Here is a 24,617-nt window from a genome sequence, read left to right on the forward strand (position 1 = left end):
ATTCTTATTTCTGACAGTCTGTTCGGTTTGTTTCCAATGAAAAGGGTTGCCAGTAGAAAGGAGCTATTGAGGATGATAATACACGTAGCATGACACCGATCATGCCGGTCAGGTGGTAGGAAATTCGGCGTCACGTTGTTTTTTCTTTTTTCCGGCTGCCGCGTTGTCTCTCGCATTGCGAAACATTATTTTAGAAGATCCACAGCTCACTGGCAACAACAGTTAATTACCCTCCACACAAAAGCTTTTAGGATCACACAGCTTCGGAAATATCCGTTACGTCTGCATAAGCTCCATGACTAAGAATTTGTTGAGAAGGGGAAGATCTGCGAAGACACAGGCGATCTTTCCCCACATGATGTCACACGATGACGTTATCATGCGACATCGTCAAAGGTGCGCCGATCTCGGAGGCTGTGCGAACCCAGGTGAGGTACACAAAGGTTTCGGAAAAGGACAGGGGAGGATCAGCACATCAACTGACAAGAAAAAGAAGAACGAGATTGCTTTTGTCTTAAGCGAATGCATAAAGCACTCTGGGAGTTTTTTCTTCTTTTTATGAAATACGCTACGCTCAGGTCACCATCACAGTTGTTGCTATCGCACAAAGCACGAAGAACTGCCTATTACGTGATAAACGTTTAGGTTTTTTATGTTTAAGGTATAAAAGTAATTTTTGTTTAACTTAATTAGTTGTACCGCGCCAGACATTATCTGTTGAGCACGTTCTGCATTTTTTACACCAACTTGATGCAATAGCTTATAGTTTAATCGACAAAGAAGATTAGGAAGGTTACTAAAACGTGTCGGAACGATGGGCGTTTCTGTTACGTAAGCCCGTGAAACACGACAATCTTTGGCCTGTTCAGACGCAGGTGTATGCTTTCTCCGCAAGACACACACTCACTTCTATTTTCCTAACAGTACAAAAATAATTTGTCTAATTGAGTTGAATACTGCTCAGAGGAGCAAACAGTGATGGAGAAGTCTGTAGTTAACGTACACTTCCGCCTTTTTATGTCCTTGCGCTTAAGTTGTATAAACATGATGAATAGGTGTAAATTTCCAACGAAGATGTTGTATGGCTAGCTCACACGCACTAAACTTGAATATTGTTCCGCAAACCACTGCCCTTTGTACGCCGGTGACATTTCTTTGTCGAGTCTTGCGTAGTCGTCGTCGCAGTGTTCTTCTTTCCGTTCCAACATGGTAGCGTCGTGTTTGGTTTCTTCGTCTTCCAACTGCCATAATAAAAACACCAAAGTGCACTTGAGTCTCTATGCTAGCTTACCCTTAGTACATACGCATTTCCAACAAAGGCTGCTGCTGCCTACCTTCCAGGCGCATCATAAGCTCGCCCGATGATTTGCGTGATTTGCCAAAGGACTAGGTACGCGCGAAAATTTGGTCCTTGCCGGCAGTTATGAATGCAATGAAAACAGTGAATTGAAAACTTTGTGCTCAAATTTCTTGCTCGTTTCTATAGTAAATTAAGATAAAAGGTTAAACATACATATTTCTTTCTTACATATTCTTCTTAAGGGCGTTAGTTGTAGTGCTCACGTGCTCTATTTTCTTTCCGTACCTGTTGAAGCTGATTTGGCTTCCCCTCTCGCTAATATATCAAACAATGTCTCGAAGGCAATGCTCTCTGAATAACCTTGATGAGAAAGCATCTGCTATCCGGACGAGGATAAGATCATTTTTTTACACAGGATGGAGTTGATCCGCTCTTCTTCTTCGAGGTCTTACCCTTTAAGACCTCATCAGAAGTACACGTTGGTGTTACCTACATATACTAGGACCAGAGTCTATGATGTTTACTTAAAATTGATGGCACGAAGGTTCGTTATTGCTTACCAGGAATGTCCGACGTATCAATTCGAACCGCTTCCAAAAGTCTAGAAACGCAGGACTAGTCAAACGCAGGTTCCTCTTTGCATCACGACGTCCACCTGAAACATTGCAGGTTCTGGTCATTCGACCTGTTTGTTGCCGACATACCTTTAATTGCATTTCCTGTTTTCTATATATGTCTATCAACTGGATGACAAAATAAATATTCTCTAAGATGAGTGTGAGGACTAGTCCTGCATTTGTGGTTAATTTCATAAGCAGTCCTTAAACACCAGATGTAGCACAGTAGTTCAAGTTTGTTTCTACTCTTGCTTAATCGACTACATATTAGTCTCTCCGTAAAGTAATGAGATTGGGTCTAGTAAAAAAGCATGGCTGATCCCTCCGTCATAGAAATCGGTATAACACGAAAGTGAAACGTGTCTTCACAGAATTAGCGCTTATCGTGCAGTCATATATGAGAGCCTACACAATGTGAATTGGTCTCTGGCAGCTGTAGCACCGTTTGACGTGGATGCACCCATGCCCAGAACCACGGTTTCACCGTTGCGGTAGCTGAAGTGTTTAACATATACCTGGACACAGCTTATCGCGAATCCCGCGCAAATATGACATCAACAAGCACAAAACAAACGAACACTGGTACTCGGTATGCACTTCTTCAAAGCGAGGGAAACAGCACGGTCTGCGCTACCTAGTAATTGGGTACCACACTGCGCTTCAGCAAGACGGGAGCAAGAGGTTCGCAGCTCGAGCCGCGAACGCGCGCAGGCATTCCACGTCGTGCTGACCTCTGTCTCGCTCCACCAACGCACGGCATTCGCCCGTCGGCATCGCTGCCTTCCTGCAACGCTTACTGCAACAGTTTTATTTTTTTTTATTTGCGACATAGACTTGCCCTTAAGGCATAATATTTGTTATGTATATTTGTGTTCAATGTGCGCCGTTAGGCCGGTGTTGTGTATTAAGTGAAGAAGTGTCTTGTGGAATGTCTTGTCATGTATCCATCGGTCATAACTGTTTGTGTCACTGTAGCGAAGACCAGCTTATAGTCGGTGCTATCGCACTCGAAGCAGTTGGCGGCGAAACACCGTTGGTGCATGTGGAAGCTGGACTACTCCGACAACGAGCCGCCACACGCTAACACGAAGCCACAGGCTTCTCTCAGAGACCTCTTTCAGGAACCTTTCAGGAACCTCTCTCAGAGGCTTTGTGGCTGCCCGTTGAGTGGCTGGAATATCGCCGAAACGGTGAGGTCTCTGGCTTCTCGTGAGCTTTGGAACCAGGAAGAAGTCTGCCGGTTTCACATCAGCGCTGTTGCTGCCCTGATACAGCCCAGGTGCGAGCCCGTAAGGCTTTTTTCTTTTCGCAAAGCTCACGAGCAGCTAGAAAACGCACTATTTCGATGGTGTTCCAGCCATCCAACGGGCTGCCACAGAGTCTCTGAGAGAGGTCACGGCAGCTGACTTTCAGGGACCTTTACAGCATGGAAATCGCGTTGTAATCGGTGCATCGACGTCCAAGGAAACTATTTTTAAGAACTTAAATAATGCATAGCGATTGGATCAATATGTTGTTTTCTTTTTACCAGAAGCATTGTCTTTACGGGGAGAGCTGTATACTGATGCTCTACATAATAAAAGATTCACGGTACTCACCAGTTAGGAGACTGAAAGCTGTTCCCAAGACTATCGTCAATAGGAAACCGATGAAGGATATCCAGTAGAAGGACACCATGTACAGCGGGAACGTAGATGAACTGCATTTTGAGACATGTATGTTATATATGATTTGTATCCTTAACATGGCACGATTAATCTAAAACACGCTTAAACTTTTTGCTGAATTTTCCAGACTTTAATTTGACATCAGTCTGCCTCCATCAGAATCAGAATTTTATTTATACAAATACAGGAATATTACATGCGTTTAGTATACATATTCGCTGAATGAAAATATTGCCATCCAGAACGCGACGTAATCTACAATACTGCCATTTAGAATCATTTTGTGCACGTAAGGTACAAGTAACTCTTTATTGACTTGCTGGTAAGGAATGCACTGAGAGGGAATCGGACCCATAAGTTAGATGCCGAAGCCAGACACTGCGATTACTTACAGGCTAACAACAAACCCTTTGGTGCTTTTTGTATTCGGAAGTAACAATATTGTATTTTCGGAAGTTTTGTTATACCTATTTTGCAAATACGTTGCTACGGCCCTGAAAAACATGCGAAAACACCACAGCTGATCGTAATCTGCAAAAAAACGCCGTGTTTCTTTCTCATTTACATGTTATCCGCTTATTCTGATTTTACCATAGCAGCAAGGTAGCCTGTAAACCTCACAATGGGTATTGCAAAGTACGGGCCATTCCAGATTTTTTACTCTGTCGACGTAGAGAAACAGTCTCTAGCATAAAATATATCAAAAATAAAAACGAGTAACTCTTAAGAGATACATTTTCTATCACCAAGTGCCTTCACTTCATCAAATATTTCGCGCCAGATGGCATCTTTAATATTGCATCGTGGTACGCTCAATACAATTAAAGCCTGCCATTATTATATTTGTAACAACCAGACATTTTATAACGTAAGCACCACTGTAGGAGTAATACGAAGGTGCGCTTCGGTGGGGCTTTATATTTGAGCTATAATTTTAGAACTGGATTCCAGGCGGCATGAGCTTCGCAATGAATAGCTTTTTGGCGCTGTGTACCGACATTCTAGTGCCATTTTTACGTCCACTCATGGAGCCCTTTTCCTTGTATGGGTAAATGTACGTTTATCTTACACGCAGAATAGTTACCGTTCAAAATTTCTCATTGTTAGTACACCGTTTTAGTATAACACTGGGAGCATTAAACCTAGTAGTGGGCCACAAATGTTCCCTGGTACAAAGCGTCTGAATCATAGCGTAGGCAGCGATCGAAAAAAAAGCGGACCTTGTGACTGGTTGGACGTCTATTCCAGCTGATGGGTCTTCAGTCCAGCCACTGATGTTCAGTGATAATGGGCAGCGGTCAAGCGTCTTTGGAAGCAATGGTGGAGGTGCTACATCCGAAAGGCTCCTTCCGATCGCATGCCATACCAGAAACGCGCAGACCAGAAGTGTAGCGTTGCCCACTCCCTGGAAAATGTAGATGTGTTCATTGTGCATCATTTCAATAAACTATAATGTACAAAGCCGACGTGCACTCAGTTTGTCACGGTAAATTAGTCTTGCGAAATTTCGCAAAGTGATGCGATGGCTATGGCCATTGCAAATGCAAAAGGCATATGTCAAACCACATTGCCGATTGCGCGCATCTTCATGCACCTATATTCCGCATTGCGGAAAGCGCTTCTGGGAAGTTCTGGCATGTTATCGTGATTATTTAATATAAAATCTGGGGTTTCAAGCACCTAAGCCAGGGTATGATTATGAAGCACGCCGTAGTTAGAGACTTGGGAATACTATTGCCTGCCTGGAGTCCTTTAACGTGGACTTTAAGCTAAGTACACGGATATTTTCACGTTGAGCTCTTACAGAAAGACAGTCACCATGGTGTGAACGCAACACGTTGACCGTTATGCTACCGCTGCAGGATATTGTCCTGAAGTCGTTTCCTTTCACTGTATATCTTAATTGGCTGAGCCACGATGGGAATCACTGTTTTCTTTTTCGAGTGAAGCTGTACGTCGGAACGTACATATTTATAGGCATTTAGAAAACGCGGAAATAATGGCTTGCCTTTGCGTTGACCCACGGCGACGACAAAGCCAGCAAAAAGAGCCCAGCGAATGGTCCCGCCGCAGAGCAGTAGAATGACATGTACAGCTGTTCATGGAAAAAACATGGTTGATCCCTCCGTCATAGGAATCGGAATAACACGAAAGTAAAGCGTGCCCTTACAGAAGTAACTGAATGTTTACTGTACATTGGTATAAGAGAGTTTGCACAATGTATATTGATGTCTGGCAGCTATAGCACCGTTTAACGTGGATGTGCCCACTTTGATCATTGGTGGTACATCTCCATTCCGACAACTAACGTCCCTGCTAAACGATTAAACGAACCCTTGTGGTCCCAGGCAGCACGCCGGCATTGGACCAATCTCGGAACAATGTTGGTAAACATTGGCAGAAATATTGGTCCTGCGTTGGCTTTTGGGGGTTTGCTACACCTAAATGTGCATTGGTCCAATATTGGATGCCAATGATTTTCCAATAATGGCAAGGATGGCTGTAGCCACCATTGTCCGTCCAACATATCGCCAATAATGGCAAGGATGGCTGTAGCCAACATTGTTCGTCGTACGTATCGCCAACATTGTATAAATATTGGCAGCTCCAATATTTTTTGCCAGCCTTTATCGTTGGCTGCACCATCGTTCTTTCATTTCCAGCGTTTAACGCTGGAAATGAAAACATTTTCCACTGAATGTGTAGTTTAACGTGAGGTGGATTTTTGTGCACGTAAATAAATGCATGTTGCCCACGCTTTTGCTTTTAGGCAAGCAGCAGGGATAATCAGCGTACAAAAGCTGAGAGTACACACAAGTTTATTCTGCATGTATACATATTGCAAAGATACTGCAAGTTTTGAAAATAATTTCGCATTTCGCGCTTTGTTCTGCTGACCGCTTGCTGGCAGATAACAGCTGTACAGAACCTACACTAATTACCTTCAATAACGTCCTTATATTAGAAATCGGGGAAACGGGACCACTCACAAACACACACAGCCTCCCTAGGTGCTAGCGCTTATTTGATTTGTCAGTTCACCGAAGGTTCAAAAGGAAGTCAGTGAAAAGCGAAGCGTGATACAAAATGAAATAAATGAACATGTACACGTGAACAGACATTCGATACAGCCGAGATCCATAACCACCTTGAACTACCAGAAAGTTCATCGCCTATTTAATAATTAAAAGGTGACTGCGGCAAGAACTTGAAAGTCTGCGACAACTTCACAACTAATAAAAATTTGTGTGTTACAAATCCATCATTTCTTTGCGCGAATCCAGCGGCGAAGGGCAAATGAAAAAAGGGTGTTAAGCTGGCGCACTACAACGCGAGAAAAGAACAAAATAGCACACGCAAATGCTGACAACATCGCTGAGGGTGAGAACTTAACCAACCTACTTCGAAGCGCACAATAAAGCCCCCCACATCGGTATTCACAAACTAGCAAATTTAAAAAAAAAAACTTACGCGGTAATGTAGACAATAATAAACGCAACACACATTTCACTTACGAACAACACGGAAAGTAACATGCGACGAAGGAGAAAAACGACTTACTGAACGCGATACGAACACAAAAATCCGGCGGAAAGTTTGTGAGTTGTCAGAACACATCGGCGCTCATCTGCGGATCGCTCTTCAAAAGTCAAAACAGTCAGGTCCGATGAAGAACAGGGCAGCTGCCTTCTCACTGTGGCGTCGCCGTCGAATCTCGGTATCCGTAGAATCGTGGCATCCTGTCTCGGTATCCGACTCCGTTTTTTTCCCGATGACTCTCGACTGAATACTGAGGGGCGCGCGCCCGCCGATGCTGGGAGCCCGAACGAGGGAAAGTAACCGCCACTGACTGACGAAGAATAGCCGCCGGCCAGAAGGCGCCGAAACGCGTACGCATCTTCCGAGGTGCCGTCGTCTCCCGCCATCTCCCTCAACCCCCCCCCCCCCTCGTTTTCACAGGCATTGAAAGCGAACCGTCGTGGGCGGAGCAGCCGTCAAGTGACAAGTGTTTTATGACCAGCGACCACCGCGCTGCCCCACTGCCGCGAGGAGAGGACGTGCAATTCCGGAGCAAAACATGGCGCCGCGCTGCTTCTCCGGCCTCCCGATCACCGAGAACATTTATTCAAAGTGAACACGTCTGATTGTGTGAAGCGTTGAAAGTGCAAACATAACTCATCGATCATTTAAAGATTCCGCGGGCGATACCGTAGTCTTGGACAGCACGTCGCTGTAGCGCGCACACAAAGAAGTTATAATCCTGTAATTCAACCAGTCGTGTAGCAAACACGAAAATACACAGCGTGGTTGAAGTCACATGAAATGTTTTGATTGTTTGCCGCTAATAAAGCCGTGAGAATAATTTCGGTGCGTGTGCGGTGCGCAGAAGGCGCACCAGCGCAGAGGCCCATTGCGAAGCAGATGACTTCTATTCTACTCCATTAACTCGTCAACGCTATGTACAGCTTCAATCAATGTAAAAGTAGGGTTTTTTGGTTGTTTTTATACAGTTGCGATGTATACGCTGGCTGTATCACACAATTAACGTTAACTTTCAACAAGCATTGCAAAGTGAGATTTTGTTTTGTGTTTCCTTTCTCATAGATGTATTTCCAACAGCGCGCTGTTGGCTGAAAACGATGGACTGTTTTTGCCATCTTTATACAGTAAAAGCTCGTTAATTCCACACTTATTAATTCGGAAAGTCGGATAATTAGGACGCGTTCTCTGGTCCCCGCAAGCATGTTTATTTTAACGGCATCACACTCTCGTTAATTCGGCCATACCTGTCCGCAACTCGGTTAATTGGGACGAACCTCTTAGTAGGGTGGGGGACGCTGCGACGAACCTTTGCCCCCCCCCCCTATTGGGGAACCCTGCGCACGCCTATGGTGATAAGTAACCAGAAATCTTCTTTTTTGAGGTGCGCTGGATGCCGGACAAAGTGATTTTCATAATAGCGTGCATGCAGGTGGTGGCTCGATTCGGGCTAACCTTCCCTCAGTGATGGTAAAAGGGGAAAAAAACATTCTTGCCGATTAATCATGCATATGCTTGCCAGTGTTTAAGACATTGGAGCGACAACGTGTAAGTCTGGACAATATTGTCCGGCGCGTAGCATTGGCCGTCCAATATTGTTTAACCAGTCAGATTGACTGGACAATATATCCAATCTACTGCCATTACTTAACCAATATTGTTTTACCAACGGATAAGCTGGCCCAATATTGCCATCCATACGGCCTGGTTCTGCCAATATCGTATTTACATCGGGAACCATGGGCCGTTGTTGCCAACCTCAAAGAATAGCACGAAGAATATTGTATGTTGGCTGGCAAAGATGGACCATTATTGGCATCCTTGTAGGCTGGCTTGCCAACATTGGTTTTATAGTGGTTTGTATGGGCCATCATTGGGCCATCGTTTGCCAACGTATAAACAATATTGGACCAATGTGCTGTGCTGCCTGGGGTAGCTGTAGTAGTTAACGGTGAAAGTGTAATCAGAGAACTAGTGATAGCCAGAAGAACGTCGCATATTGAACGCAGAACTTGTTCGCCATCACGCGGCATGTTAAAATGTCATTGAACACCATGGCCGGACTAGAGGGAAACGCAAAGCGAGTCGCACCGCCCCAGTAGCCCGGCCGCGATTTTTCTCGGGGCGAGCGCGTGAGCGGGGAACGCGGTGTTACAGCCAGGTGAGGCAGGCGCGCGTCGCAGAGCTATGAGCGAGGCCGACGCTTTTACGACGCTTCGCTAAGGTCGCCACCTCGCGGTGTGTTAAGGCATTGACAAAATTGAACTTCTATTGAAAACGCGCCGAATGGAAGGGACGTGTAAGGCGTTGCAGGTGCTAACCGCGGAGGCCACAGTAATGACGAATTACTTTACTGCTCCCAGAGGGCAACACCACCCCGCTGACCGGGAAAGTAGTAGATATAAAAGGCGCGTTTGTAAAGGCTCGGGAGTCTGTGACCGTGGCGTAGTGGATAGCGTGCCCGGCATGTGTTGCTGCGGACCGAGCGGGCGTGGGTTCGATGCCCGTTTGACGGAACCTTTTTTCTTTGCCGTCTGATCGTGTATATTTTTACGACGTCATTTCCGTGACGGAAATACGTCACTGAAGTCTTGGTGGACCCCGGCATAAAACACTTTCGTGTTAAAAGAAGGGCAGAAATACTGAGAAAAAGAAACCGTAATTTTTTGCCCAGTAGAAGATACGGAACCGATGTTTCCAAGGATAAGGAATGATGTTGCATGCTAGTGTGCTCTACAAATGTTTATTTTTATGCACGCTTTTGAGCACATTCTAAGAAAATGAATAAATATGATTGTCAGTCTAATGAAAGTGAGTTTCACTGCGATCGCGATTAAATTAACACTCTCGTTGGGTTTTCACCATCGGTGTCGACGCCGGATTGAGGTTCAGTATGAAGTCAGAATCGATAACATGGCTCCGAACCTACAATGTACTATGTAGCAGTTAAAGCCTGCGACGGCTGCCGTAAATCACTGCTTAAGCAGAGAGGAAACGCCCCGCCCAACCTAGGTGGCGAGAAAAGTGCATGGAGATAGGTGCCGGAGGAGGAAGGGACTGCGCGCCTCGGGGGGGGGGGGGGGGGACACGTACTTTGAATTGCAGGCCTTGTAGCCCGCGGTGGCATGCGTATCTCTATATATGACATAGAGGAGATGGCTCGTACACTTTAACATGTATGTTTTCATCTGGTTAACCTCCCTGTTTTTGCTCTACCTTTCTCTCTCTCTCTCGTATTCTCATCAAGTTTGCGTTGAGCCCATAGACAGCATGAAGTTTGCTTCAGCCGCTGCAGCGGCCACGTTTTCTAAACGAGGAGCTGCTAGACTTTCTTCGTACAACATTGCGATTGATTGCTTTCGCATTCATTCCTTCCCCTTTGCTGCCAAACTGACTATTTTCATCCACTGTCCTACGGCGGCTGCCGTCTTTCACATTTATTTGTTTATTTATTTAGAGATAACGCCAATCCTTACACAGGGTTATTACAGAAGTAGAAAAGAAATACATACAAACATTCCGGAAACAAGACATAATTCTCTTGCGTTATGAAAACTAACAGAAGAAGGGACAAAATGAATTGCACCAAGATATTTAAGCAGATAATAGAATTAAACGCACGAGATCACATACGGGCAAACAAACTATGCTTGTTAGAAATAAGAATATGAGCTCTGTTTTTTAAGCGTAAATTAAGGGATGAGCGTGACGCTGCTCCTTCCGAAAAAAAAATCCATTCACTGATAGCTCTTTGGAAGAAGCTATACCTAAAAACAATGAATGTGAACAGCAGGAGCCCGAATAAACATTAAATGGCGGTGTCTAGAAGTATCAATGCAAAGAATATCCAAATAGTTTGCGTATCATATGTGAACATGATTATTAATGATTAGGCAAGCATATTTAGGTATTTCGTATTAGTCCTCGCGTGTAATGTGGGTAGTTCTACTAGTACACACAATTGAAGAGAGTCCGTCCAACAATATCAAACAGCGTATACGCGATGTCACACAATGTGAAGTATTTTGAATGTCAGTGGTTTCAGTGAAAGATGGCCTCTCGCTCATTCACTTTACGTGTTCAAGCACCACTCACTGCAACAACCCCTCCCCACTCTTCCACTTCATAAGCAAATGCCATCTATCTCCTCCTTCGCTTTTACCCCCTTCCCCTAGTGACGCGGTTGTGGTGTCCTCGACTAAGACACAGGTACTGTGCCACTCCCCCACCTCTCTATTTTCAATTTTCCATCAAGAGCCTCTTCTCGCTCGCGCAGTCTATGTCGGGATTCCAACAGTATAAGCTGCTGGTTTGGTCAGTTTACCTATAAGATTGTTCGAAGATTGTATCGTACGCTAATTCGAAGTACTCTATTTGTGCTGATTCGATGTCTGCACTTACCCGTGCTGCGGTGCCGAGGTAAGGTACAGCAATGGCGCACAAGGTCATTATGGTGCCGCTCGCAAAAGCTGCAACAGGAATTTTCGCGTACGTGAGGCGTCAGAGCAAGATTTCATGCATGATTGTGGCACTGGCAAAGGTCAATTGATAGCCAAGCATTGGTACGTACGATATGCGGATTCTGCATAGTTTGTAATAAACTGAATACTCTGGCAACTGTGAGTCTATATTTTGTGCCTCCCTGCTATTCAGTGGTGCGCGGGAATTAGGCACGTCTTTTATTCTGCCATCTGCAGCACTTCATTGCAATAGGGCGTATTCAGAAAATTGAAATTTCATCCATCGCAAGAGACCAGCGAAGAGTTAAAGAAGCACATAGGCAACAGAGCTGTCTGAAAAGCTGTTATAAATTCCAAGTATGTCGTATAAATTTGCCCAGGCATTCACTTTAACAGTACTGAAAAAATTGTGCTTATAGAAGGGCCGAGTTTTTGCGAAGTTCAGCTCGCAACGTTGAAAAAGAATTTCTTTACAGTAAATTAGGAAGGGCAATTGTAAGGGCTCGTTTTTCTTTGCTAGATGCCACAACAATTGGAACTAACAGACAAGAAAGTCAAGGGAAGTATAAGGGATGTTACTTTCTACTAATTATGATGTACGGGTCAAGAAAGTAATGTGGACGAAAAGATAGCTTCCCGCTGGCCGGGACCGAACCCGCGACCTTCGAATAACGAATCCGATGCTCTACCAACTGAGCTACAGCGGCCGTCATCCTCCTCCCCATTTCACTTTATGGGGTATATATGTGCATATTTAAACTTGAGAGTTAGTCAGCGCCGCTAGCAGCCATGACGGCAAATGTGGAACACTCTTTTTCTGCCTGCTGGCGTCACAAAGAACGTGATCTTTTTACGAGCTGGCAGCTGACTAATAATTCCTCATATACTACCTTAAGGCATTAAGTCTGTCAGAATGAGACACTCGCTATGAATGAACGAAAGAAGGACAATTTTAAGGGCTCATTTATTTTCCTAGACCTAAAATTACTTTCTTGGCTGTTACTTATAATTAATTTACAGTAACCCCATCACTTATAGCTCCAAGTCGCAATTTCTATGCGGCGTTAAACCAGTTGCTTGTGAAGGGCAAGGAAACAGCTAATGCATGTAAAGCTACAAAATGTCTTCTCGAGAATTCATGCTAAAGCTTGAGGCTTATTGAAATTTGGGGATGTTTCGATATATAAGTTTAGTTATGAATTATGATGAAGCCGTGTATTTCGGCGAAGTGGATCGAATGGCAGGAAAGGCAGGGCACAAAGTTCCAGAACAGGCTTTCATTTCAAAGTCATACTTGCTGTAAAATCACGCAGCTCGCCTGCGTGATCACTCACACCTCTGACGAGCTTGAAGAATTAATATCACGCTCCATTCCTCATAGAATCGTTGTGAATACACATATTTCACACTGGTGTTTGAATCCATGGACTCTAATGATGCACCCAAGGTGTTCAAATGAATAACTTGAGTGGCATGCAGAGTGATGCCGCCATTCACGCATGCTTTTCATACAGCCAAAGTAATATATAGATACAGTTTAACTTCAGGAAAACATCTCACGTTGTTCAAAAATGATTGCCTAATTTACGAGAAACAGTACAGACATATTTCAAAGAAATACTCAAAACATTGTACACATACCAAGAAGACGCATTACGACGAGAGCCTTTCTGTCACTTATCTTGGTGTATGGGGTGACAACGTCAATGTAAAATATTGCGGCGTGGGAGTTCACAATAGAAGAAATCGTGCTGAGAGAAGGAAGGAAAAAAAGACATGTGTTAGTACATTCTAGTGAGTGGTATTTTTTATTATAACATAGTAGTGCTTTATCATAGACTGTTTTTGTGAGCAGACCTCGATAAAAGCATTTTCATAACCCTATAAGGCATAATTACGCATGGTGTATCATCCGCGCATTTTTTGCACAATTCCTAAACATTTCCAACATCAAAAAAGTTTATTAGTAATGTCGCTAGCATTACCCATCTTTACTCGACCTCATTAAATCGTATTCGTCTTGGCCATTTCATTGTCTTAGGAAGAGCTGTCTCAATACGAAAGTTGGGATTGCCTTCGAGCCCGAAAGCCTCCTCTCAATGTGACACAGCGTCTTTTTCATGGAACGATCTCGTATAAGAAAACAAAGAATTACGCTTTCATGGTAACTATGTCTCAGAATCGTTCTTTTCTGTCGATAAGGCTAAGGTTTTCACGAATGGGTGCGAAAAGTAGTCCGAATACACTGCTAAGACTTGTCATTTTGACAAAACAGCTCGACAAGATAACTACGGCTGTACTGCCCTCTGAATGCATCTCGAGCATATTGTTAGTAAGACTTCCACAATTTTTGCATAGTTACTGCGAGTGAAGGGTCTCACCTTGTAGATGCCCCGACGAGTCCCGCCAAGAACAAGCCCCTCAGCATGGGTACATCAACGAGCCTCGTCATCATATAGTGCGGAACAATCTGCCAGGAGGCATATGTGTACATCAGTTGAAACAGGCTTGCACCGATTTTATGCTGTTTGTGGCTACAATGTGTACTAAACAGGATATTGTAGTCACACGGTAGTCCAGTGGTGTACCAACTCGTTCGCGAGTGGGGGGGCTGGCGTCGCTCACTCAGTCTGCCGGATATATATATATATATATATATATATATATATATATATATATATATATATATATATATATATATATATATATATATATATATATATATATGATTTCAGGCGATTTTTACATTCAAAGAGCTGATCAGATGACTTGCTTTTCAAAACTGTTTCTTTTAAGTCAAGGACGAATCTGCACAAACAAATTGTGCAGGCTGGGCCGCCCTATACTGCGACAACACAGCAGTGTTTAGTAACATTTTGGAAATATTACCGTGAAGTTTAAAAAGTAGACCCACATTTAACCTGATCATCTGAGCATTCCATCAGCAAACTTCGCAGTCTTACTTTGGCGTTGTAGATACGATGAATATGAAGAACCTGTTATGACTTTAAGTCAAGAAGGGAGCCAACAGATGGATACACAGAGTGGGTTAGAATGTGAAACAGGAGAAAGTGCTGAACACTAACCCTTTAAAACTAACACGCCAAAGATGACAAGGCGCCTTTGACAAAGATAGGTCCTCCTATCGAAACGTCGGCCAGCCTGTCTGAGGCACTTTCTCCTGTTTGGCATCCTATCCCACTCCTGCTATGACTGTAGTACCTTAAATTCTCACTTAATAAACAAGACATGTGGCTGATAAAGCAAGGTACTTCGCAGAAGGCTTCAGGATAAGCCGAGTGCCAATTTCTTCACTGTTGGAGCCCTCTAATATAAATTATTTCTTAAGAAGAATACGAAGTTCAGTCGAATAATACTTAAGCAAACCACATTGAGCCGGTTGTGTATAGTTACAAGATTATAAATCACTAGCAATTTATATACAATAGTGTCGTTCCTTGCACTCCTGCTTTTCCCAGCTTGGGTGGAGAGTGGACGGAAAAGCGGTGAAGTGGCCCTTTACTCCTCCCCTCCGGTTCCTCCAATAGCCTACGTAAACTGTGTAAGCTCAAATGTTCCTTGAAAAAAAGATGTGGGCGATCATAACGTTAAACTACCCCGCATTGTTTCCTTACGTATAGTTCGTTAGCTGTTAATGAATGGTCAAAATTTTCTGGGTCATGTTCACAGCACCTGCTCGTAAAACGACGCTACAAATGACGCGTGATTCATCGTGTAATTACCACGTATGCATGACTGCCTAAAAATAATAATAATGAACTAGTTTCAATACGACGTATTGATTCTCATTCGTTCTTCGCTACTCGTCAAAAATTTTCAATGTGCCATAAAATCGCCTCCACTTGTTACGCGACGTCACAAGTCTCCGAAAACTCGCGGCGTTAAAATGACGTGTGCACAATAAGCAGCACATTACTGTGCTGAACAATAACTCATTGTTTTCGTAATAGCCAGACAGTGTCTTCTTCTGAACGTAATTTAAGAAGGCTGCCCGCCAATCACAATGGCAGCGGCTGCTTATAGCAGTGGGCGAGATGGATTCATATCTGTATGATAGATACTTTCAGTTGTAGTATAGCGATGCGGAGCTGTTTTTGCGCGTGTACAACTCTCTGTGAACTCATCGTTGCTGACAAAGAGGTAGAGAGAGAAACAAACATTATTAGGAACAGACGCAATCCTTTGCAGGTAGGCAGCCTTCTTAGTACAGAAAACCGTGGACGCTGATCATTGTGAGGTAGATCAAGTAACGGGGCAAACTTGAAAGCTGGGCTTCTCAATGTACTCGAGTCCACTGCCTTGTTACAAGCCGCCACGATCGCTGCAGGCTACCATATAAGCAAAGCGAAGCAGGCTAATCGGAGACTAAAGTGGGAGTCTATTTTAGCTGTCCTGGCTAGGCACAACTAAAATACTGGACACTTCTGCACACTCATCAACTCACACCAGCTTGAATATGGAGCAGTGACGATGCTATTCGTTTTAAAAGAAACTGAATTTTCTGAAAAAGGAGAGCGTTTGATCGGGCTATAAAACGTTTACTGGTTCCCGCCCATATTCCGCCCAGGCAGGACAAAATAAAATCATGACAGATTGCTGTAATGTTATAAAGCCCCTGTTCAGTGACAGCCTCCTCTGCAATGCTCGAGCGCAAGACGCACAAGCGTGGAATAGGCAGCCCGCACCGCACGTAGTCTACAGTGCGTGGTCATGACACAAGGAGGACAGCCGTCACAGCAGAATCGTAGGACAAATTTTATTGCAAAATTACGCTATTCAAGTAAAACTTTCCCTGGCTTGTTAGTTTTCTTGTCTGCAGTCGGCAATAACCACTGTCGAAAGTGGGGGGCGGGCTCCGCCCCCCTAACAATTCTCAGTGTAGGGGCTGGCGCCCCCCTTGCCCGCCCGGTAGATACGCTATGCGGTAGGCTACTAGACTCATGGTTAAAGATCAAGTCCTTCATGCTCCCTTCACTGTTTGTTAAATTTCACATAAATGCACAAGCTGTTTCAATGGCCAGCATGTTAGGTGTTAAGGGTAAACACATCAGCTGCAGTTCAAGGACATACAGTTGCACAGGTGTGTTTGCTGCTAGCAACATCAGCGTTATGCATTAAGGGTCACAATCTTCCCGCTTTGTTAAAGTGGTATTGAGCAGGTTATTGATACACTATATATATTCAACAATGACGGTGTTTCTGCAGAAGAATTGACATTTCGTCTAGTTGGCCATCGATTTCCGCGATACGTGGGATCTGCCGGATTATCTGTGATAAACTTAGTTGAGAGACGGCGCTTTGCGGCGTGTATTACTTCTTGTATTGTGTTCGTTTTCGCGCTGATCTTTTCAAAAATGCATGATGGGGTTTCTATTTTTTTTTTGTGAATAATTTGCGTGAACAAAACAGTTACCTCATCATAACTGTGGATGGCACCACGCATGACTGGGTCACAGTCCCTGAACCAGTACATAATGGCCACGGCTGTGCATTCGCCGAGGAAGAAGAAAAACAGCACTAAAAGTGGACCCGCGATGGCTATCCTGAAAAAGAAGTAAGAAGCGTGCCAAACAAATGCATGTCATTTTGCAGGCAAATATGATACATTTATGCATGACACCTACGCCTGATACTTTTCAAAGCAAGCATTCTTCTGTATACCTCTTAACACTAGAAGAGACACTGGGGCTAGATGGTGGAAATTCAATATGTGATAACAACAGCGCTAAAGAAAGACAAGGACCAGGAAAGACAGCGCCTGTGTCGTGATTTTCCTGGTCTTTTTCTTTTCCAGACATCTTGACAGAAAAACCTGTGATGAAAAATAACGTGCAAGAACTTGAATCCATTCCCCTCTATGAATCTGGGCGACCAGCGGAGTTGACGGGCGCTCTCCCGTCTCTCCTCCCGTCGGTGTTCTTCATAAGCGCGCTGCTCCTCTGGCATTCCCACAATGTGTGCAAGAGATTATGCTGGCCATACCGCGCCAATGCAGCGACTACACTCTATAGACGTGGCAAAACACGTGCGAGACGCGTACAGCTCCACTGTAGCTCTCTGCACCTCACGTGGTTTTGCACTGCCTCCGGGACCGGCCCATCTTTGACCGAGCGACGACGCCTATTGATGACGCTGTTATGCGACATCATGTAGTGACGTAACGAAGTTTGTTGATTTCTGATGTGGGGAGGACTTCATTGTGAGGAGGAGGTCACGCGGGCTTTCTTGTACGCGACCACGTGGAAGGATGCCGCAAAAACAAGCCGGTGCGCCATTTACAGCTCGATTGCAAAACGGCAGGCATTAAAATTTGCATCACTTCGTTGCGTTCGACAGATGAGTACGATCGTCCTGTGGCAATATTATCACTTGCGCTGTGTAATATTATGGTTACTACCGATTGGCATGTCATAATGTGTGAACCACCACCATACAAAACGAAGCGATTTCCGACTGTTTACAGCATTTTTAATAGTGATAATTAAGACGAGAGATGCTGAAGGAGATAGCGAAAGAGCAATATTGAAAAAAAAATTAAGTGTAGCGATGTTAACAAGTTTCTCTCTTTTGCTAGCCTTTACATAAATGGAAGATAACAGAATGAAAAGAACGGCAGAGTATATATACACGCGAATTACCTCGACAAGATCGGACGGTCGACAAGGCCCATATAACTCAACATAACTGCTTCTTCGCAGTTCCTTTCCACTATAACAGTGGTTCGAAACACAGTCAGTCCTCACTGAAATCTTTATAAAATCCAGCCCATTCAGGGCTTTCCGCGTAGGCAATCGTTTAAGGTAACATTCAGGGCAAATCTACGATAGGCCGAAGGCTGCTTCCAGCCACTCATGTAACTGCGACATGAATACCGGCCATTCAAATATAAGGAGAGCAATATTTCCAATGGTGTCCGGCAAACAGACGATACACGAAGGTTGCATAGGGAACAAGAAAAGATAGCTCTTAGATTTTCAGCCAGAACAAATGATCACTTTACTCAGCGGAGAACTTATTACATTTCTTTACTTCTTTATTCAGGTAATAAAAATTTTTCTTTTGTTTACCGCTTTCGCCAAACTGGGAGCATCTGGGTGTGCCCGGGTGCTCAGATCAATCAGCATCCCTACAGTACTTTTTTATCCCTGAATTCAATATTGATCAGAGAACTCGGAAAGTATTTCGCTTTATTGCGACAGGAAATATACGAACACCCTACGTGTGCCCGTAGCGTCACCTTTGGTTTTGTTTCAACATTTTCGCGCTTTGACGGAGACGTTGATGCAGACTGTGCGCCTTTTGTCAAATGTCATCTGACCCACTGCTGATGTAATGACGTCAGCAAGTTACCGCAGGGTTTAGGGCGAGAAGCTGGGTCCATTCGTAGATAAGCGCGTTAATACGTAATGGCCCGCCCACGCTAGCAGAAAGCCTGCCGTAAGGGTGCCCCTGCCACCGGTACCGTGGAACGTCGCACACCCGAGAGAGGTCCAAAGTACACGGCGAGCGGCAATCTTCGCCGGTGCAGCGATCACTTGACACGTTCTCTAATGGCCCAGTCACAGCATACGGTGTGATCGCTCGCGCTCAAAATGGGCGAGCGTGTTGATAAAACATAAGAGAAACATAACCTCCGAGCTTACACAGAACCATGGAAACCAGACGGCGCGAAACTTCGATGTATCCGTGGTACCCACCCCAACATCGCTGATTGGGCACGTCACTCTGCGGCTACCGGAGGACTTCGCGAAAATGGGTCTCGAGCCTATTTGCCGAACTGCAGTGAATGGCAATATAAACTAGACATGCGTGGGCAAAAGCCGCAAGCGCACGGCAGCCTGACTGCAGTAAACGATTCACAGCGAGCTTCCGTGCTGCCAGCGTGGCCGGGCCAGTGTGGACACTGAGCTCGACAACGTAAAGGGCTGCAGAAAATAGCTTCTCTTGGAAGAAAAGTAAAGCGCACAAACATGGGCACGAAAGAAGAGAGACACAGCCCATTCCATACTTTTATGTACGATGTGTCTCTACCAAATATCTATAGCTGAGATGTGTGTCCTAGATCGTGTTCTCGGTTCACTGGTTAATTGCGGTAGGAATTTTGCACAGTAAGAGGTGGGCGTTCTTTACACACACGAGCTTTACTCACTGAGCATGTATCGAAAAGCGACGGAGCCGAATGGTAGACATGGCCCGCTAAATTAGCTCGACAACGTTGCTTTCCATTGTTGATACGTTCTCCGCGAGCAAGTGCAACAGCATTCCTATTTTGCAGTCATCGTCAATTTGCTTGTCTGAGACGAACGGGGAGTAGACATTGTGACTACAATTTTCGTTAGTCACAGGCAAGCGACAGTTGTTACAAGCGCCCTAGGGTGTTCAAGGCTTTTCAAGCTGTCCCATATAGCACTTTTTCTCCAACACTTCAAGAAACATTAAACAAAGTGTTGTTTGATCGTTTATGGTCAACATCCTCTACTGCTGGATCCACTGTCGACCCCTCCAGCATCTCTGGCGGCATTGCACGAGACTGCAAAATGAACCCCTCTGTGTGGTGCCGGGCCGGTGAGCCTGCTGCTCAACAGCAGTTTCGCATACTGCGTAGTACAAATGTGCCGACACGTGTGCCACTATAGCGCCATTGCAGAACATCGGCCGCAGCCGTAAACCCTTGACATCAGGTGAAGGCTTCGCGCGAAGCATTGACACCAATAGCAATTGCCAGTTTCGGCTTTCTACGCTATGGGACAACATTTCTAATATTAGAACAACAGCTTTGTAACAAAAAAAAAAGCAGATTGAAGTTTCCGAATGCTTGCTATCTGAAAAACAAAGCCTGACCCATTTCTACGTCCGTGCACGCGTTATAGTCTGCAGTGGCGTTTACATCCGTTAGCTTTTTTTCGGCATGGGTCAAGTTATAAATAAAGCGCTAGTAAAGAATTACCCATTTTTCTAGAATGACGATAGCCGCTTCTCGGATTTTCGCAAGTCAGTGGGGCCTCCTAATGTCTGGTACATGAATATGCACAAGCAGCGTGGTTATGCTCATTCATCATAACCTTATCATACGCGTCTACTCTACTTCGGGACAAAGTCTTTCTAACTGGTCTTGAATAGGCCGCAGAGCTCCAGCTTACACTTTCCCGTGTCAGATTATGTGTATTACCTTGGCCACAATGTCCGATGTACTGCAGTAGACAAAAAACGCCAGGCCGGCGCGGAGCGCGCAGCACAGTCACAGCGAAAGCTGAAAGAGCGGCCTTTCTAGAGCCCTTTCTAAACTCTCTTGGGGGAAACTAATACTAGTTTACATGCAAGGTATCCACTACACCACAAATCATAATTTTTGTGAAGTCTAGAGTTGGACGGAAACGCTTCTGGTCAGGAAGAGACATGAAGATAATTAAAGCAAGATTAAAACAAATTAAAACGTCCTTGCTTTTTCCTTTTATCGTGGTCAGCGTCTTGTTTTACTTGTCCTCATTTTTGGATCTACCGAAGCACCAACTATGTTGTTAAAAGGACTGAGTGTTGGGCGAGTTGGTACTCCATTACTACGAAAAACTGCGCAAAATAAACAGGGACAAGTGAGACACACGCACAAGCGCAGACTAGCAACTGGAAGTTTATTGAAGGAAGCACAAAAATATAAGTAACAAGAAAAACCACGTGAACGATTAGAGGTTGGCGGTTAGATAGTCTATCTCTAGTTTGTGTAACGTAAGCGAAGGCCTTGCAACGCACATGCTGCCATACTTGTGGATGTAGAATGCCTCAGCCACTTCTCGCGCTGTCCTATCTTTATGCCTTGACAACACCTTTGTTTCCTGCAACAACGGGTGACATTTGCAAACTGTGCAATGCAAGCACAAATTTGATGAAGGCTGAGCTTTCAGCGAAGCCCTGTGATCCATTAAACGATTGTTCACACACCTCCCGGTTTGCCCGATATAGCATTTTCCGCAAGACAAGGGGATGTGATAGACAACACCCTTGCCGCATGCAACTAACGCCTCCCGATGATTAACTTCACATTCATTCCACTTCTTTCCTTTGCCTTCGGCTTTCCTATCCACTGCTGCGCAGACTCGGCTCAACTTGTTCCTAGAAGAAAAAACCACCTTAACACCATACCGGTTTCCCACCTTTTTCATACGGTGGGAGAAAGCATGAAGATACGGGATGCAGGCGATGGGCATAGCTTTATCAGTGGCCACCCTGTCGCCACCGCCCTTTCCTTCCTGTTTGAATTTATTCAATAATCTTTCACTTATACAGGCTAAGTCTCCTTCAGGAAAGTTTGATAACTTAAGTCTTTTGATCTGGTTATCGAAAGCCACCGACATTTGATGCGGGCACGACTTGCCCAATGCAGATTCTAAGCACGATGCGGCTATACCGTTCTTTACTAACTTGGAGTGGGAAGAACGGAAATCGAGGATGGGCTTAATCGAACAGGAAGGAAAGGCCGGTGGCGACAGGGTGGCCACTGATAAAGATATGCCTATCGCCTGCATCCCGTATCTTTATGCTTTCTCCCACCTTATGAAAAAGGTGGGAAACCGGTATGGTGTTAAGGTGGTTTTTTCTTCTAGGAACAAGTTGGGCCGAGTCTGCGCAGCAGTGGATAGGAAAGTCGAAGGCAAAGGAAAGAAGTGAGACACACGCACAAGCGCAGACTAGCAACTGGAAGTTTATTGAAGGAAGCACAAAAATATAAGTAACAAGAAAAACCACGTGAACGATTAGAGGTTGGCGGTTAGATAGTATGGCAGCATGTATGGCAGTATGGCAGCATGTGCGTTGCAAGGCCTTCGCTTACGTTACACAAACTAGAGATAGACTATCTAACCGCCAACCTCTAATCGTTCACGTGGTTTTTCTTGTTACTTATATTTTTGTGCTTCCTTCAATAAACTTCCAGTTGCTAGTCTGCGCTTGTGCATGTGTCTCACTTGTCCCTGTTTATTTTGCGCAGTTTTTCGTAGTAACTATGTTGTTATTCGTCCTTCTGCGGATAAGCGAGGTACCGGCGACACATATTTTAGGCACTATGTGCACTTTGTTGATGTTGCATGTGGCTGATGACGATGAAGGTAATGGTTGAGCAGATTGTAGTGGGTGAGAAGCTTTAAACCGCGCACTTGTTGCGCATTTAATGCTTTGTGATGCCTGATTGTTATCTTACCTTATTCCACGCTATATTACACATGTTGACGTGATTCCTTGCCCGACATGACGCCTGTATAGGGCCTTTTCGCGAAGTAGTCTCAAGGATCAGCGTGGCTATGTGGTGGAATACTCAACTGCCACGCAGAGTGCCAGAGTTAAAATCTCATCCGATTCTGTTTATTATTTATTTATTTCATTTTTTTCTTATTTTGCGCGATAGTTGTCACGGAAACCGGCGGTGGCGGCCAACATCCCCACCGCCGTTGTGATCTGATGACGGCTTTCGCTGTGGAAAGAAGTCCTTATTCACCGATAAACATACTTAACGACAACTTACTAGTAGGCAAAAAGATAGCTTCTGGCCATTAGCAGAGTGAGAAACCTTTGACCAACATATTGCTTACACTGCTAAGGCGAAAACATTCAACCTTTCAGAACAGGTAGTTTTATGGCCGACATGCGTTTATGAAATTGGTGAGCTCTGTCGGTACCAAAACACCTGCCTATGGTTTCCCCTTTAATGTTCATTGAAGTCAACATTGATCGCGTGGGCCAGGAAGGCGAGAGGATGTAATGCCGGATGCAAAGACGCAGTGCCTGAAGCCACGTGCGGATTCACAGGATGTCCACATGTTCCGACACCTACACCCCCCCTTTCTTAGTTTTCGAGTGTATCGGCTTCCGATGAGAGTTGACGCCCCATGCACCGATTTCTTTGTCAGACTTGATATATGACTCTCCCTTCGGGAAAATCCTGTATCCGCCCCTGCCTGAAACACCTGCAGCAAGTCTTAGTCAATGGCAAATCCTGCTTTTCAGCAGAACAATTGTAACACCTGCACAATCTAAAGAAAAGCCTGTTGAAATATAGTAGCTCAACGTTCAGCTGGAGTTCAGGGCGTACAGTTCCACAGAACGATAACTTATATTAAATTGGAGTGCGCTTTTTTAGCGAAGCATTGTTAAAAATTCATGATAGATGGCGGGTATTAAGAAACTTTTCTGGCAGACAGAACAACTTTGGTATTTATCCAAAGCGAGTATTTTTCCACACAAGCCATATCTGAGACAGATGCAATGAAAACCGTATGGGCAACTTGTGCTTAAAGTTCAGAATAAGTCTTCGGTTAACCGGAATAGAACATGTTGTTATATGCGCATGAAAGGCACTTGTGTTATCCCATGCATTCGTAATGCAGAAAGATTAGCCACGAATGTATTCAAGGGCCTTCTTGATGTTTTGTGAGGTCACATTCATTTAAAAAAAAAGTAGCCCACTGACAAACTCTGCCAATACAACCCATTAAAGAGTCTATATGAAAGCACCTTCGCATGCAGCATAATAAGCGTTAGTAAAATCCCCGCACTCATGCGACACCAAATTACAAAGAATATTTGTAGCGTTTTTTTTCTTTAAAGACCAAAATTCAGAAAGCGAGACTGGGCCATATTTCACGGCAGCGTAAATCTTGCCTAATGATCTTTCACTTTTAAAATAATTGCAATCAAAATGGGGCAATTCCTTACTGTAACGCGAACAAAAAGGCAGTTTCGAATTAAAAATGTACCAAATCCTGCATCTGAATCAAACTGTGTCAGATCCATTAAACCAGCGCTTCGTCTACAATCGTGACCAAAACAACCAACATGGCCGCGTCCAACCTGTTTCGTTTGTGTCCTAGTTGCTTCGATATCGCGCTTTCGTTCCACAATTAGTTTTTCTAGGGCGAGTTAACACTATCTGAAGGACATGATGTTGTAGAGCAAAACTCAAATAGAAAAAGTAAAAGGCCGCCTTTCCTGCTTCTTTCTGATGTTAGTGTTTGTTTTCGAATTT

General features: G+C 44.4%; 1 protein-coding gene across 1 annotated transcript in view; it reads right to left on the reverse strand.

The window, feature by feature from the left end:
• Nucleotides 1-855: 855 nt before the first annotated feature.
• Nucleotides 856-24,617, reverse strand: part of LOC119402048 (putative sodium-dependent multivitamin transporter) — a 53,235-nt gene continuing 29,473 nt past the window's right edge. The window contains exons 8-16 of the mRNA XM_037669129.2: nt 17,019-17,148; nt 13,966-14,054; nt 13,226-13,335; nt 11,526-11,593; nt 5,593-5,679; nt 4,805-4,989; nt 3,516-3,616; nt 1,861-1,955; nt 856-1,241 (exon numbers count right to left, since the gene is read on the reverse strand). Coding sequence (XP_037525057.1) covers nt 1,086-1,241; nt 1,861-1,955; nt 3,516-3,616; nt 4,805-4,989; nt 5,593-5,679; nt 11,526-11,593; nt 13,226-13,335; nt 13,966-14,054; nt 17,019-17,148 — 1,021 coding nt within the window. The 3' untranslated portion in view covers nt 856-1,085. The remainder of the gene's footprint in view (nt 1,242-1,860; nt 1,956-3,515; nt 3,617-4,804; nt 4,990-5,592; nt 5,680-11,525; nt 11,594-13,225; nt 13,336-13,965; nt 14,055-17,018; nt 17,149-24,617) is intronic.

Source organism: Rhipicephalus sanguineus, chromosome 8 (assembly GCF_013339695.2).
Source record: "Rhipicephalus sanguineus isolate Rsan-2018 chromosome 8, BIME_Rsan_1.4, whole genome shotgun sequence".
Lineage (NCBI taxonomy): Eukaryota > Metazoa > Arthropoda > Arachnida > Ixodida > Ixodidae > Rhipicephalus > Rhipicephalus sanguineus.